Source organism: Amphibalanus amphitrite, unplaced genomic scaffold (genome assembly GCF_019059575.1).
Source record: "Amphibalanus amphitrite isolate SeventyFive unplaced genomic scaffold, NRLGWU_Aamphi_draft 000503F_arrow, whole genome shotgun sequence".
In the NCBI taxonomy this organism is placed as follows: domain Eukaryota; kingdom Metazoa; phylum Arthropoda; class Thecostraca; order Balanomorpha; family Balanidae; genus Amphibalanus; species Amphibalanus amphitrite.
The window spans coordinates 475,867-488,120 of NW_024881997.1; the positions used below are offsets into that span (position 1 = coordinate 475,867).

A 12,254-nucleotide genomic window follows, 5' to 3' on the forward strand; every position below is an offset into this window, starting at 1 on the left:
CGCCAGAGCTAGAGTTTTTGACCGATCAATTTCTTCTCTTCAGGCTTTAGTTAGGGTACCAGCATGTGCAATTTGTATATCTCGGAATTTTGATATCGGTGACCTAAGGTCAGGTCAATTTCGTGACCTCCCCATTATAAGTCAATGGGGGAAAAATCAACTCCCTGTTTTTACCACTAAAACGGGTCGGAATGGCCCCATATACCATACATGACTTCATATACGATCAACCTTCACTACCTTGAGGTCTGTTTTGCTGTTGGGCAGCTGTGAGGTCATGTGACGTCATCAAGGGTCACCAAAGGTTTTTGGCCAATAACTCCGTACAGGAACAAGATACAGACGCGTGGATGGTCTCATTGTGTTCAGCTCGTCAAGACGCATCGAATGATATACATGATGACCTCGAGGTCACGTGACCTGAGGTCAACCTTTGACCTTGACCTTTCGAGGTCAACATATATATCATTCGATGCGGATTGACGAGAGGATCACGATGATGCCCTTAGTTTGTTCCTATCTTGACTAATTCGAAAGTTATTCGAGAAAAGCTCTCTCCATATCTAGCGCCGCCATTTTGACTTTTTCGACCCCTGTGACGTCATCTTTGACCTGACCTGAAAATGACCTTAGTAAAAATTGTAGATCTAGACCGTGCGTATCCGATGCCGTTTACCGTTTGTCGCTGCGATGTGTAGTTGGGGGGGCCGAATCGGCCCCCCCCCCGCCAGTTTCTTGTCCCGGCGGAGCCCGCCAGGAATAGGGTTAATTGCGGGTGTTCCGCCGCTACTGAGAGGGAAAGAAAGAACGGAGGCGAAAGAGGGAGAGGTATTAATAAGGTTGGAAGGTGTCCATAATGGACAATGGTGTCGCTCTGTCAATGGTTTTATAAGTTTTGTTTCCTTCGCGCTAAGTTTTGTTTCCTTTCTTCGTTTGAGGACGCGAAGCGACAATCGTACGATATCCATTGGGATATGCTCGAGATCATCCTATGATTTGCTGTGCTCTGATACGGAAGTCGATCCCATGGAGGCATTGCGGATGCTGTTTAGGTATATGTTTTTGTAAATACTTGGCACGCTGCTCAACGTCTGTACTCGTATATCTACGTGTAAGCGGTGAATAAGGTGTTTAAACGCGTTTAGCCTATTAACTTTAATTTACTCTAATCAGCCTTGAGGATACGAATTGGTGGTGATGGTGCTTTTATCTTACATTGTTTATTATTTAGTTGCCGCATTCATTTTGCCTACCGAAAGTTAAGAGGGCTTTATAATTGTATTCATACACTGCCTATTGTGCATTGTACATAATTGTATGTACATATATGTTACATGCAAAGTGAAAACTCGGGCATTTTACAAAATGCCTAAGCAATTTGCAAAATGCCCGGGTTTTCACTTTGCATGTAACATATACACTGTGAAGTTGTCAACCTTGTATAGTTGGACAACATACAGAATGGAGTTCCTCTAATTTCTCACGGACAATCAGTTGCCTGGAATGGTAGGCTGTGCCGCATGACACGTGTCATAAGTCAAAGTGACGGCCGCTTCGAGGTTATGTTCACCATAGACACGCTTAATTGCGCGATTAAAGGCACAACCCAGTGTTCCAGTCACCTGACAGTGTGCTTGTTTGGACTGGAACATGATTCTGCAGTCAACTGTTCAATGTGTGATGTGCGACCAAGCGGTGCCGAGCCAGCCAGTGCCGTGACCGGGCTGCTGCAGGATGACAGTAACGGAGCCGATGTGCAGGTCACCGAAACTTTTTTGGTCCAGGCCATGGCAATTGGCAAGGGCCACGTGTGGGCAAAGAAGGCCGCGGAAATTGTGTGAGACGTATCGCGCTTAGTGCTGGATACTGATGACGCTAAATGATTAAGTAGTTTGAACGCGCTGGTCAGTACAAAATGCGCTTAGAAAAGCATACAATCCTTTATTTGAATCCTAATTCACAATCTTTATCCAATGTTTTATATGTATCCGCTAGCACTACACACAACTTTTTCACCTGATAAGTGATCTTTTCAATGCAGTACAAATGGATGGCACAACTTGATTTCGGAGAGTTGTCTGATGTGTTATAGCTATAGTTTAGTGTTTACATGTACTAAGTAACATAACACTTAAAGCTGACAAGACGACTGCTGAGGGAAGACAGCTGCACAAGGATGGATTCTTTTACAGATTGTGACTTCTACAGAAGTGCCAGCCAATAGCCATAAACTATCGCATAGTTATCAGTGCAAACAAACAATACTTGGATGAGCTCGTTTATTTTCACAAGCGCATGTTCCATATCGAGGTTGAATTGTTAGTGCGTGTGATAGCTAGCAGACAATGTGATGAAGTGAGTGAGGACAGCTGCTCCAAATATTAAACGAATCATTTGCGGCAGATTTACGAACCTCGCCTTCAGATTTTGTGACCTGTTTAGTAAAACATGTTACCCGCCACAAATAAGTAGCGTCCTGCCCCCCGCCCCCGATGCCCGGATATAAAGGCCACACGCCACATACCGCATCAAAAACTAAATATAAATGAGACAAGCATCAAGTAGATATTCAACAAAATATCAAGGCCGAAGGGGAGCAACTGCTGATCTTTCTGTAATCTGCGCCTTCATGTAACGCTGGCAAACGGAATGGATATTGTCTGAAAATGACTCAAATATTTGGAACATATGCACTCGCCCAGCCTTATGCATGCAGCGTGCAGGTAATATTTTTTCGTCTTGACGTCAAGTAAGCCTTCTCATATACATTCATTGAAACTTTGAAACGACGCAATAAATATTTAACGGACTATTAATCACTATAAAAGCGTTGCTGGTAGCGTATGATTAGGCGAATGATGATGATGATGATGATATAGCTTAGAACTAGAGAACAAAGCATGGGTTGAAGCAGAATTAGGAGAGCACCCGAAATCTGACAGCATCTGACCCAACGTAAAGCGTGCCCCGGCCTATACGAGAGGGAATGCCGGCTCGCCCGAGAGGACTTCATCCCAGCGGTCAGAGCCGCACGGGGGTGACGTCAAGGCGAGCCTCGACTGTGGCGGATGCACCCGAGAGGACTTGAACCCGGCCGCCGCGCGGCGGTGAGGAGTGGAAGTCAAGGTGCATCTGGTGGCGCCCGGCCCGGCCGTCCCCGGCGGGTGGCGGCGGGCGCGGCGCGCGCGATGGTGGGTGGGAGGCCCGCGTCTCAGCGACACGGCCTTAACCTGGGTCACGGCGCGTGCCCGGGGGGTTAAGGCCAAGGCCTCCCGTGGTGGCTGTGACACCCGCTGCCCGCAGGCAGGGCCTTAACTCGGGCGGTGCGGCCGGCGCGTCTGGTGCGTCCGGCCGACGCGAGGAGTTAAGGCCAAGGTGTCGGGGCCGAAGCGGTACGGCTTCTGTCCTTCACGGACTGGGCCGGATCTGGACCGATCCCCCAGCGGGGCTCCTTATGGCCGCATCTCTCCTTCAGCTATCTGGCCACCTGCCTCAGAAGAACTCCTCGCCGGAACTGGAGGTGGCCTGCCATACTTCTTCGACGCCCAAATCTTCTACCGTGGGCAGCTTGCGCACGACGTGTATGTAGAAGGCCGGGTCCTGGGCCTGTTCCAGAGGCTGGAAGTCACCCAGGGTGGTGATGGTGGCGCGGTGGTCGAACGCCTCTTCCAGCAGAGCGCGGAAGCTGCTCAGGCGGTGTGGGTAGTAGCTGAGCGTGAACTCGCTGCAACAGAAAAGAAAATGGTAACATTTATCAGTCATCATGACTTGGCCATCAAGCTACAAAATCGCGCCCAAGAGGTCCACGCTTTGTCTTATTTTAATCACAAAGGCATGGATAACGTAAACTATTCCCCTCAAAATCACAGTTGATTGTTGAAAATTGTTAAATTGATACAGATTGTTCTACAGTCTACACTCTTCAGTCTACACGAGTATATACAACTCTCATTCACATGCAACGTGACCATTGCATTATCGCTACCTCTCCGCAGACTCCCAGTTATCTTACTTGTCCGAGGGATTGGTGGAGAAGAGCGACTTTTTCCGTCTGTCGTTGTCCTCATATTTCTGCTCTGTAGTGCTGGGATCAGACATCACGTAGTCCAGAATAATCTTCACCGGGGAGCCGTTTTGGTACACGACGGATGTTTTGATGTCGGAAACGTACTGACTCTGTTGGCAGGCAATTTTGATGCCCTCAGAATGCGGAATTAGACGAGGGCCGAGGGGTTTCTGGGCCATTATATAAAACACACATTATGTACATATGCAGTATCATGCACACGACATAAAGACACGTAAGTAAACGAACTTATAAGTATATTTGTATAATACAGTATATTTGCTACATGGCATGCATGTGAGTTAGAAATTAGAATGTGTATGGAAAAGTATGCATCTCACAATGATTCAGCGAATGATCATGCTAGTTTGCATTGCCGTCTGGATTTAAATGTTATAGGTCTCCTGCGATCTAGCACGTGTCTGCCATGAAATAAACACTACATCACTGTGTCCTTGGAGCTCACACAATGTATATATTAACATTGGAGGAGTGGCAGACACCAGACTAGGGCGTTCCGATGTTATTATGTCATTCGGGGTCACAGGATATGTCCAAAGCTGCGTAGGGAAGTGTGTCATTGTCGTATCATTCCTTATCATCATGTTTATTCACAACTCACAATTCAACATCGTCAGCGTTAGTTTGTCCATTCGTCGTCGTGTTCTCTAACACGATGGTAATTACATCAACAGGAAAATGGTCTGGATCTGGGGAAGGAGATGCGAGCGCATGAGTAGTGCCAGTATAGAGCCACAGTCTATAGATGATGCTAATTTGATATTGATACCCATCACACTTTGAATACAAATGATCAGGGGCCAGGGCACTAAAGAGACAAATGGTCTATCTGTCCCCTTCTTGATTTATAATTGTAGCGGAACTTGCACGTGTACACAACACACTTATTCCAAGTCCCAATCCCACTGACAGCTGCCCGCATAGTGAAAAACATGTAGGTAAGCAGCGAGCCGCATGCTGAGATTCCCAGGGGCTCGTGTGACTTTGCAAGCTGCGTGGTTAGCTCATGCCTCATGCTTGACGGGTCTTACGTTGTAGTAGATATTCCTCGTGGGAGCGCGGCCTTTGTCCAGGATGCTGTCATAGTTCCTATGGTCGATCAATAGGATTCCTCCGGGCTTCACCATGTCGGCAAAGTTCTTCAATGCGAGCCTGAAAATGAACAAACTTTATTTGTTAACACCGTTCGGCGGTACCTTCTCGGGATGGGGCCTTGTCGGCGGAATAAATATGAGATGAACATTATGGTGTAAAATGTTCTGATGTTCGGTTGGTATTCGAGGAAATCATGCAGAAAATGTAGGCCTGACCGACTTAAAAGTTGTAACAACTAACACGTAATGAAGATGCTGTGGCATTTAGGGACATTCGGTGGTTTCGCACTTACACACTCGTTTCGCACTCGTTTTGTACTTACGTTCTAATGATTGCGCTGTAATACTCTTCAAATACATAGTACAGCACATTTCTAGGAAAAGTATTTCGCTAACTCTAAAGACCACTTGTACTAATTAACATTGTCTCTAATACATTCTTATCTGTTCTTTCAAAGGCTGCGCTTAAATGTGAAACAGTCCAGAAGCGTTCCAGATGCTCTATGTAGAGATGTCCAGAGTCATCTTGACTACTGCAATCTTCTTATCATAATATTTAGATAAGCATACGTTGCGCAGCCCCTAAGGCTGTCCGGGTCAGTGGTCACTCAGCAGCGGCCACTTATCACGTGGTATATAAACATACGCAGTGTCTGCCACGTGGTACTCTCATACGTCAAAGAGCAAAGCTCGCTATCGATAGTTGCAGAATAGCACAACCTTTAGTGCCCTGAGCACAACCATCGGTGGTTTTCCAGGACATGTGCCACGTCTTATAGATACAAATCAACCGCCGGCGGCTATGGAGGGTCAGGTGGTGTGTCCATTTCTGATTGACTGGGTCGTGACCGTGTGGATACCTACCCCACTGCTGACGACGGTATCACGTGGTGCATTAACTGCTGACTGACGGGGTCACGTGTCCTGTGACTAACCGGTGGCTGTCCTGGTTGCCGGTGAGGTCGGGCAGGTGGGCGAACGAGTTACCCAGACAGATGACGGCGTCGTACTGCCGCTCGGTGCCCAGGTCACTGGTCAGCGTCAGCCAGTTGGCCTCGTAGATGTCTGCGGGGGTGAAGAGTCATAGTGCACTGTCAGCTATGCACCCGCCAGCACCGGAAGGACCGGACCGGGGCCCGCCACACCCGCGGCGCAACAATAGTTTTTTGAGGGGGCTACTGTTACCACACTTCACACTCTCAAGCCGCTAACATTTCGTAAAATTAAAGATAGATTAACCAAGCTTGATTATTTTCTCGAGCTCCTGACCACTTCCTAACCATTTCCTGGGACCAGCCTTGGGAAGCAGCTTCCCCTAGGCCTATTTGATCACTTATAATCAATACAACATTTACCCCAGTTGTCGAAGGCCGGCTCCTTGCGGCGGCTCCAGCGGGTGCTCCAGGCACTCTTGAGCATTTTGTCGGAGAAATCGCACGAGGTGACGCTGAACCCCTCCTCGATCAGCATCACAGAGTCGATCCTGTTCAACACACGGCGAAAAAGGGACGTGGTCACAATTATGTCCGTGACTGATCCCAGTTGAAAGTAAATATCTGCATAACCAAACACAGGCTAATTCTTGAAGAAGCAATGCATTTTTTATACAACTACGTCAACACTGCCACTGCTGGGTCAAGAGGGGTGGGGGCATTCGCCCCCGGACCCCGGGAGCGGCCAAAATCGACGAAAATTTTCGTTTTTTTCGAGAATAAAACAAAATCTAAGCTTTTGTACGAAAAAGTTTGATTTAAACTGCACAGCAGCATGTAAGGAATGGAAATCCAATTAGTTTCTGGAATTTGTAGAAACCTTGTTGGGGGTATGCCCCCCTCCCCCAGCGTCCTAGACCGCCTTTCAGGATCTGGCAGTGAGCACTGCAGCCTTACCCGGTGCCGCAGGCGACATCCAGCACCGTCTCGCAGTTGTAGCTGTTGAGGATGCCCTTCAGGAACTGTTTATAGTTCTTGGTTCGCTGGGCCTGGTCGCCGATGTAGAGGCTCCAGAGCCGAGCCGCCTTGCCGTCGGCGTACTGATCCAGCTCGAGGACCATGGTTACCGCTGCTGTGTGCGCCGCGATCCAATTAGATCCGCCAAGTCCGCCGCGATATCTCTCTGTCCCGATCCGCCGACAGCCGCTGGACCTGCTTCTCTCTGCTCACGGTTCCTGAGCTGCGTCACCGCCACCGACACGTCGCTCTCTGACTTCAGCCCGACTGTGTATGTCATCAGCGCGGCGCCGCCCGTCCTGTGTCGAGGGCACCGGAGGGGGCGTGTGCGCGAGGCCGAGCCTGCGGCCAATCAGAGCCCGGGGTCACACGCGGCCCTCCCGTCAGTGTTTATTCTGTGATGACGATGTCATCGCTCGGGAATCGAGGACACTGGTCTCGGTTCCAATTTCGAAGGGGAGTGTCCGGTCGGCCACCGACACAACTCACGTGCCTCATATCTCGCCTGGAATTAGGTACGCAGATAGTGCCGGGATGAGTCACATGATCAGACGGACGGCTACTGTGTGTTTTTTTTTTATCAAACTAAAAAGCTACCCGAATGAAACGCTTCAGGTATCATTGCATTATATGAGGCCTGGATGGGAAAGTGGAGCAGTGGGTCACATGGCGTCTCGTTACGTAACCTCACTGCGTGCCGTGTCAGCGGTATTTTAACCCTATTAGTGGCAGGGGGGTTGTTTTCATCCACTCCTCAGGTTTTTCGGGAATATCTCCGAAACCGCTGAAGCTACGATGCTGAAATTTTCTGACTTTTCCTAAAACTAAATTGGGCACATTCCCTGAAAATTTCAAGTTCATAACTTTACCAGGGGCGGCTCCAGAGCACTGGGAATTGGGGGGTCCTATTCGTGAAGCGAGTCATTTGGGCGAAGATCACGATGCTGATGTATTATAACTGTATGCACCAGTTTTACGAACAGTGAATGAAAGGTATCATGTGATAACATATACAAAGTTATTGTGCATCCTCTTTTGACACGTTTTTGCCATAATAGGCGGATCCAGGCGTCCAAAAAGGGGGTTATGATTTACCTCCCTACATAGGTGCCCTGACACCACCTATGCATGACCAATACAATTGTAGTCGTTCTCTCATAAGAAAATTGTAACATAACAAGACCATTACCACCCTTTTTAGAAACAGTACCAACAAAAACCTTATTTACTATACTTTTTGTGTACCCCCAATCTCAATGATCTGTATCCGCCTATGATTTTTGAAAATGCATATTTTTAGGATCCATGTGAATTCCTGGTTAATTCTCTATCGATCGGCAAAAGTTGCGTTAAGATTGGTTCAGAAACCTGGCCATGATAAACAATCTAAAATGTATCTGCAATTTGCCCGTTTTTACCCCCCTCTACCCCCCTATTGACATTTTTAATTTTTATTTTTTAGAAATGTAGATCACGTTGAGCGAAATCGAATGCCGTTTGAATTTTGAAAATCGGCCCGTTAGATCTCGAGATATCAAGGGGGGGTCGTAAACAGCCCCCCCCCTGCCACTAATAGGGGTAGCCAGGAGCCTGCCACTAATAGGGTTAATATACAATATAGGTACCTACGTGGTGTTTATTTGACACTGCAAATGCTAGCAATAAACGCAAGTCATTCTTGCAACTTGCATCGAGCAATGGAACATTTGGAAACCTTAAAGCATACTTGATTTACCAATTTCGCTATTAAAAACTGTAAGGAACTGAAACACAAATGACGCAAACAGTAACGACCGAAGCAGCGGAAATGCCAAATGGTAACTTTTCAGTGTGACTTTGAGGTAAGGTTATCGAATCATTAAATTTCAATTGGGGTTTCGAAGTCGCTCATCAATTATCACAACTTTTTATAGATGTCTGACCGATTAGTCGAGTTGCCCACTGCCTATAGGCTATATTAAATCTCAGAAAGTTATCAACTTCCTGCAAGTGAAATAATGAAATACACTTCTGTTCATTCTCTTAAAGCTGCTGAAACAGAAGCTTGGCCCCGCTTGCCCTTAGCCTGCCGCCCCATGACCTCTCTGATCCCGGACCTGTGCAGTGTGCTTTTGATTATTCAGTTTACATATCGGTCATGTGTGGTCCTTGTCATACCGATACTGGCTATGTCTGGTATTACCGGCTCAATCCGCCTTCAGCAAGAACACAGTTGTATAGTGGTAAAACCCATCCCTACATGACGTCGCAGGAGTGATATGAACCAGAAGGCCTCTGTCATTGCTAGATCAATGACCTATAAACGGTAAATGCCTGTGACTCTTCACCAGTTGAGCCGGAGCTCATGCTATAACAGCACTCCACGCCGAGTTGAACAGCGTCCAACGGTGCACAAGACGTTTCTATCTTAACCGCTGCCTTTAACCCGCGCCGGGCCGGGGGGGGTGTTTGAACACCCCCCCCTGCGGTTTTTCGCAGATATCTCAAAAACGGCGGCGCGGAGCGCCGCCGTTTTTGGCACACCTGTTTGTGCATCTTTTCCGCACATGTTGTGAAAATTTCAGACCCAGGTCACCTTAGGTCAGGCCACCAGGTCACGCCAAGTGACCTCACCTCAGAAAAAATAAGAATGCTCGTCATAGCTATACCGATTGATCGATTGCCTTGAAACTTTCAGCGATTGATAAGAGCAACATTATCTATAAAATGTATATCTCGGAATTTTGATATCGGTGACCTAAGGTCAGGTCAATTTTGCGACCTCTCCATTATAAGTCAATGGGAGAAAATTGAAAAGCGTCTGTTTTGCACGAACGTTATTCTAGACACTCTCAAACATCGAGATGTAGGTAAAATGGACTCACGGAACCGGAAAATGGCAACTGTGACCCCTCGTTATGTCCCCGAGGTCATTTCAGGTCACGAACAGAATCTAACAGTTTTTCGCTAATAACTTCTGATAGAGACGTGCTAGAGCGCTGAAAACGCCTTAGATGTGTTCGGCTCGACGTTGCGGATCGACTGATATGCAACATGACCTTTTCCGGTCAGGTCATGACCTTGACCTGAGGTCAAATTTTCAAGTTGACCTTTCAAGGTCAAATTATAGTTCATTCGACGCGTCTTGACGAGAGGAACACGATGGTGGCAAAAGTAATGTCATCACTCTTTTGAGTCAAAAGTTATTGCCGAAAAAACGTTTTTCGTAAAAACGGCTATTTTTGGAGTTTTTGCCCCCTGGAGGCTAAACCGTTGACCTGAGGTCAAATCTGAGAACATTACTCAGAAAGGTCTGTAAAAGGGCTATCGAATGCGCTTTTCCGCGGCGCTGTAGCTCTATTGGTTCCCGAGATAGCCGTTGGCAGTTTCCAAAATGTTGAAATAGTGGACATTTGACCTTTGGTGACCTCTGGTGACCTGACCTTTGACCTGACCCAAAAAATGACCGAAGTGTTTTCGTCCTTATTTTGAACGTTCTTTCGATTGCCGCTTACCGCTTAGCCCAGGAGCCGAGTTAGAAGGGGGGGTGTTCAGACACCCCCCCCCCCGGCCCGGCGCGGAATCTCAGAGCACCGGCCCGGCGCGGGTTAAACTGAACGCTGCCACAAGCTAGCTGTCAAGAGGTCGTGGAAAAATCAGACCCAGAAAAGCCGGTACAGTGGGAGTGGGTCAAAGGAAGAGCGTTGGCATCAGAAGACAGAGCACCGGCAGCTATTACTGCATCTGACGCACAATGCGTCTTCCGCTGCTTTACCTCAGTTTGACATTGTCTCTGACCTGGGGTACGACTGTGTCCTCAGCGGACCATGCCGCTTCCCACGGCGCCTCACCTCTGGTCCAGCTGACCCGAGAGCTCTCACTGGCAATGGAGAGGGCCGTCTCCAACGCTCTGGATCACTGGCGGCCGCCGTTCCTGTCAGACTCCAGTCAACTGCAGACCAGAATAGATGCGCTTGAGCGAGACCTAGCTGGGGTTAAACTCAGCCTGCTGCAGGAACGGCAAGCAGTCCAGCCGCCGGAGTTAAGCTCGGAGCTGGATCAGGAGTCAGCGTCGCATCAGGAGTTGGAGCCGGAGCCAACGTGTTCTAAGGCCCCTACCCCGCTGCCTGCGGATCAGGCGCCCCAGCGACCGGAGAAGCTCGCCTGCGCCCGCTCCTGTCTGCAGCTGCGGGACCAGGGCGGCGCACCCCTGGACGGCGTCTACTGGTTCACCGGGATGCCGGTGCCGGTGCTGTGCGACTTCAGCCACGACGGCGGCGGCTGGACGCTGCTGCTGACGGCCATCTCCAGGGACGGCTGGGACGTCCTCAGCGTCCTAAGTCGGAACCACAGTTCGCCATCACTCAACGACAACTATTCCATCCTGCACTACGCCGACACCATCCGTGACCTGGGCACTGGGAGGAGGTTCGCCTACCGGATCGAGACGCAGGCGGAGAAGAGCCGCCAGCAGTGGGGCGGCGTCTGGCTCGCCCCGCGGAGCTACAGCTTCGTCCACGAGTCACCGTCGCAGACGGATGTCGCCGTCGTCAGGAAGTTCAACGGATGGAACTACCACGACAACGGCATCGAGCGGCGGATGCCGTGGGTGAACACCGCCGGTGGACAGCCTGCCGTGCTGACGACTCCGCCTCGCCCAGTTCCAGCTGGTGGGCACCATGGTGACGTTCCATGGCTCTGGCGGCTTCGACCACAGTCCCTGGATTCACCCAGACTCGGCGCGGTCCGGCACCGTGCTCTATTGGATCAGAGAGGAGCTACTCTGAACCTTCAACTCATATACCCTGACTCTGACACATGGAGGACCTCCTCTGAGCCAACGCCAAGGGAGATCCCATGGTGATTTGTGTTCGTATGTGGTCCACTCATTCTTGTGCGCATTGTCAGTACTCGCTGGCAATATCCTGATCATCAGGATATTGCGAGTCGAGTCGAATAAAACGAGTCTTTTATTTATACGAGGAGTGAACGAAAGTCGAGAGAGAGAGAGAGAGAGAGAGAGAAGAAGAGAGAGAGAGAGAGAGAGAGAGAGAGAGAGAGAGAGAGAGAGAGAGAGAGAGAGAGAGAGGAGAGAAGAGAGAGAGAGAGAGAGAGAGAGAGAGAGAGAGAGAGAGAGAGAAGAGA

General features: G+C 49.1%; 1 protein-coding gene across 1 annotated transcript; it reads right to left on the reverse strand.

Annotated features, from left to right (window-relative positions):
* Positions 1-2,265: 2,265 nt before the first annotated feature.
* On the reverse strand, positions 2,266-7,635 carry LOC122392852 (glycine N-methyltransferase-like). Its single transcript, XM_043388177.1, has 6 exons — positions 7,071-7,635; positions 6,537-6,664; positions 6,117-6,246; positions 5,119-5,239; positions 4,013-4,176; positions 2,266-3,724 (listed from the first exon to the last, which is right to left on the reverse strand). Exons 1-6 carry the CDS (start codon positions 7,232-7,234, stop codon positions 3,493-3,495), a joined length of 939 nt encoding a protein of 312 aa, XP_043244112.1. The 5' UTR covers positions 7,235-7,635; the 3' UTR covers positions 2,266-3,492.
* Between the last annotated feature and the right edge of the window lie 4,619 nt (positions 7,636-12,254).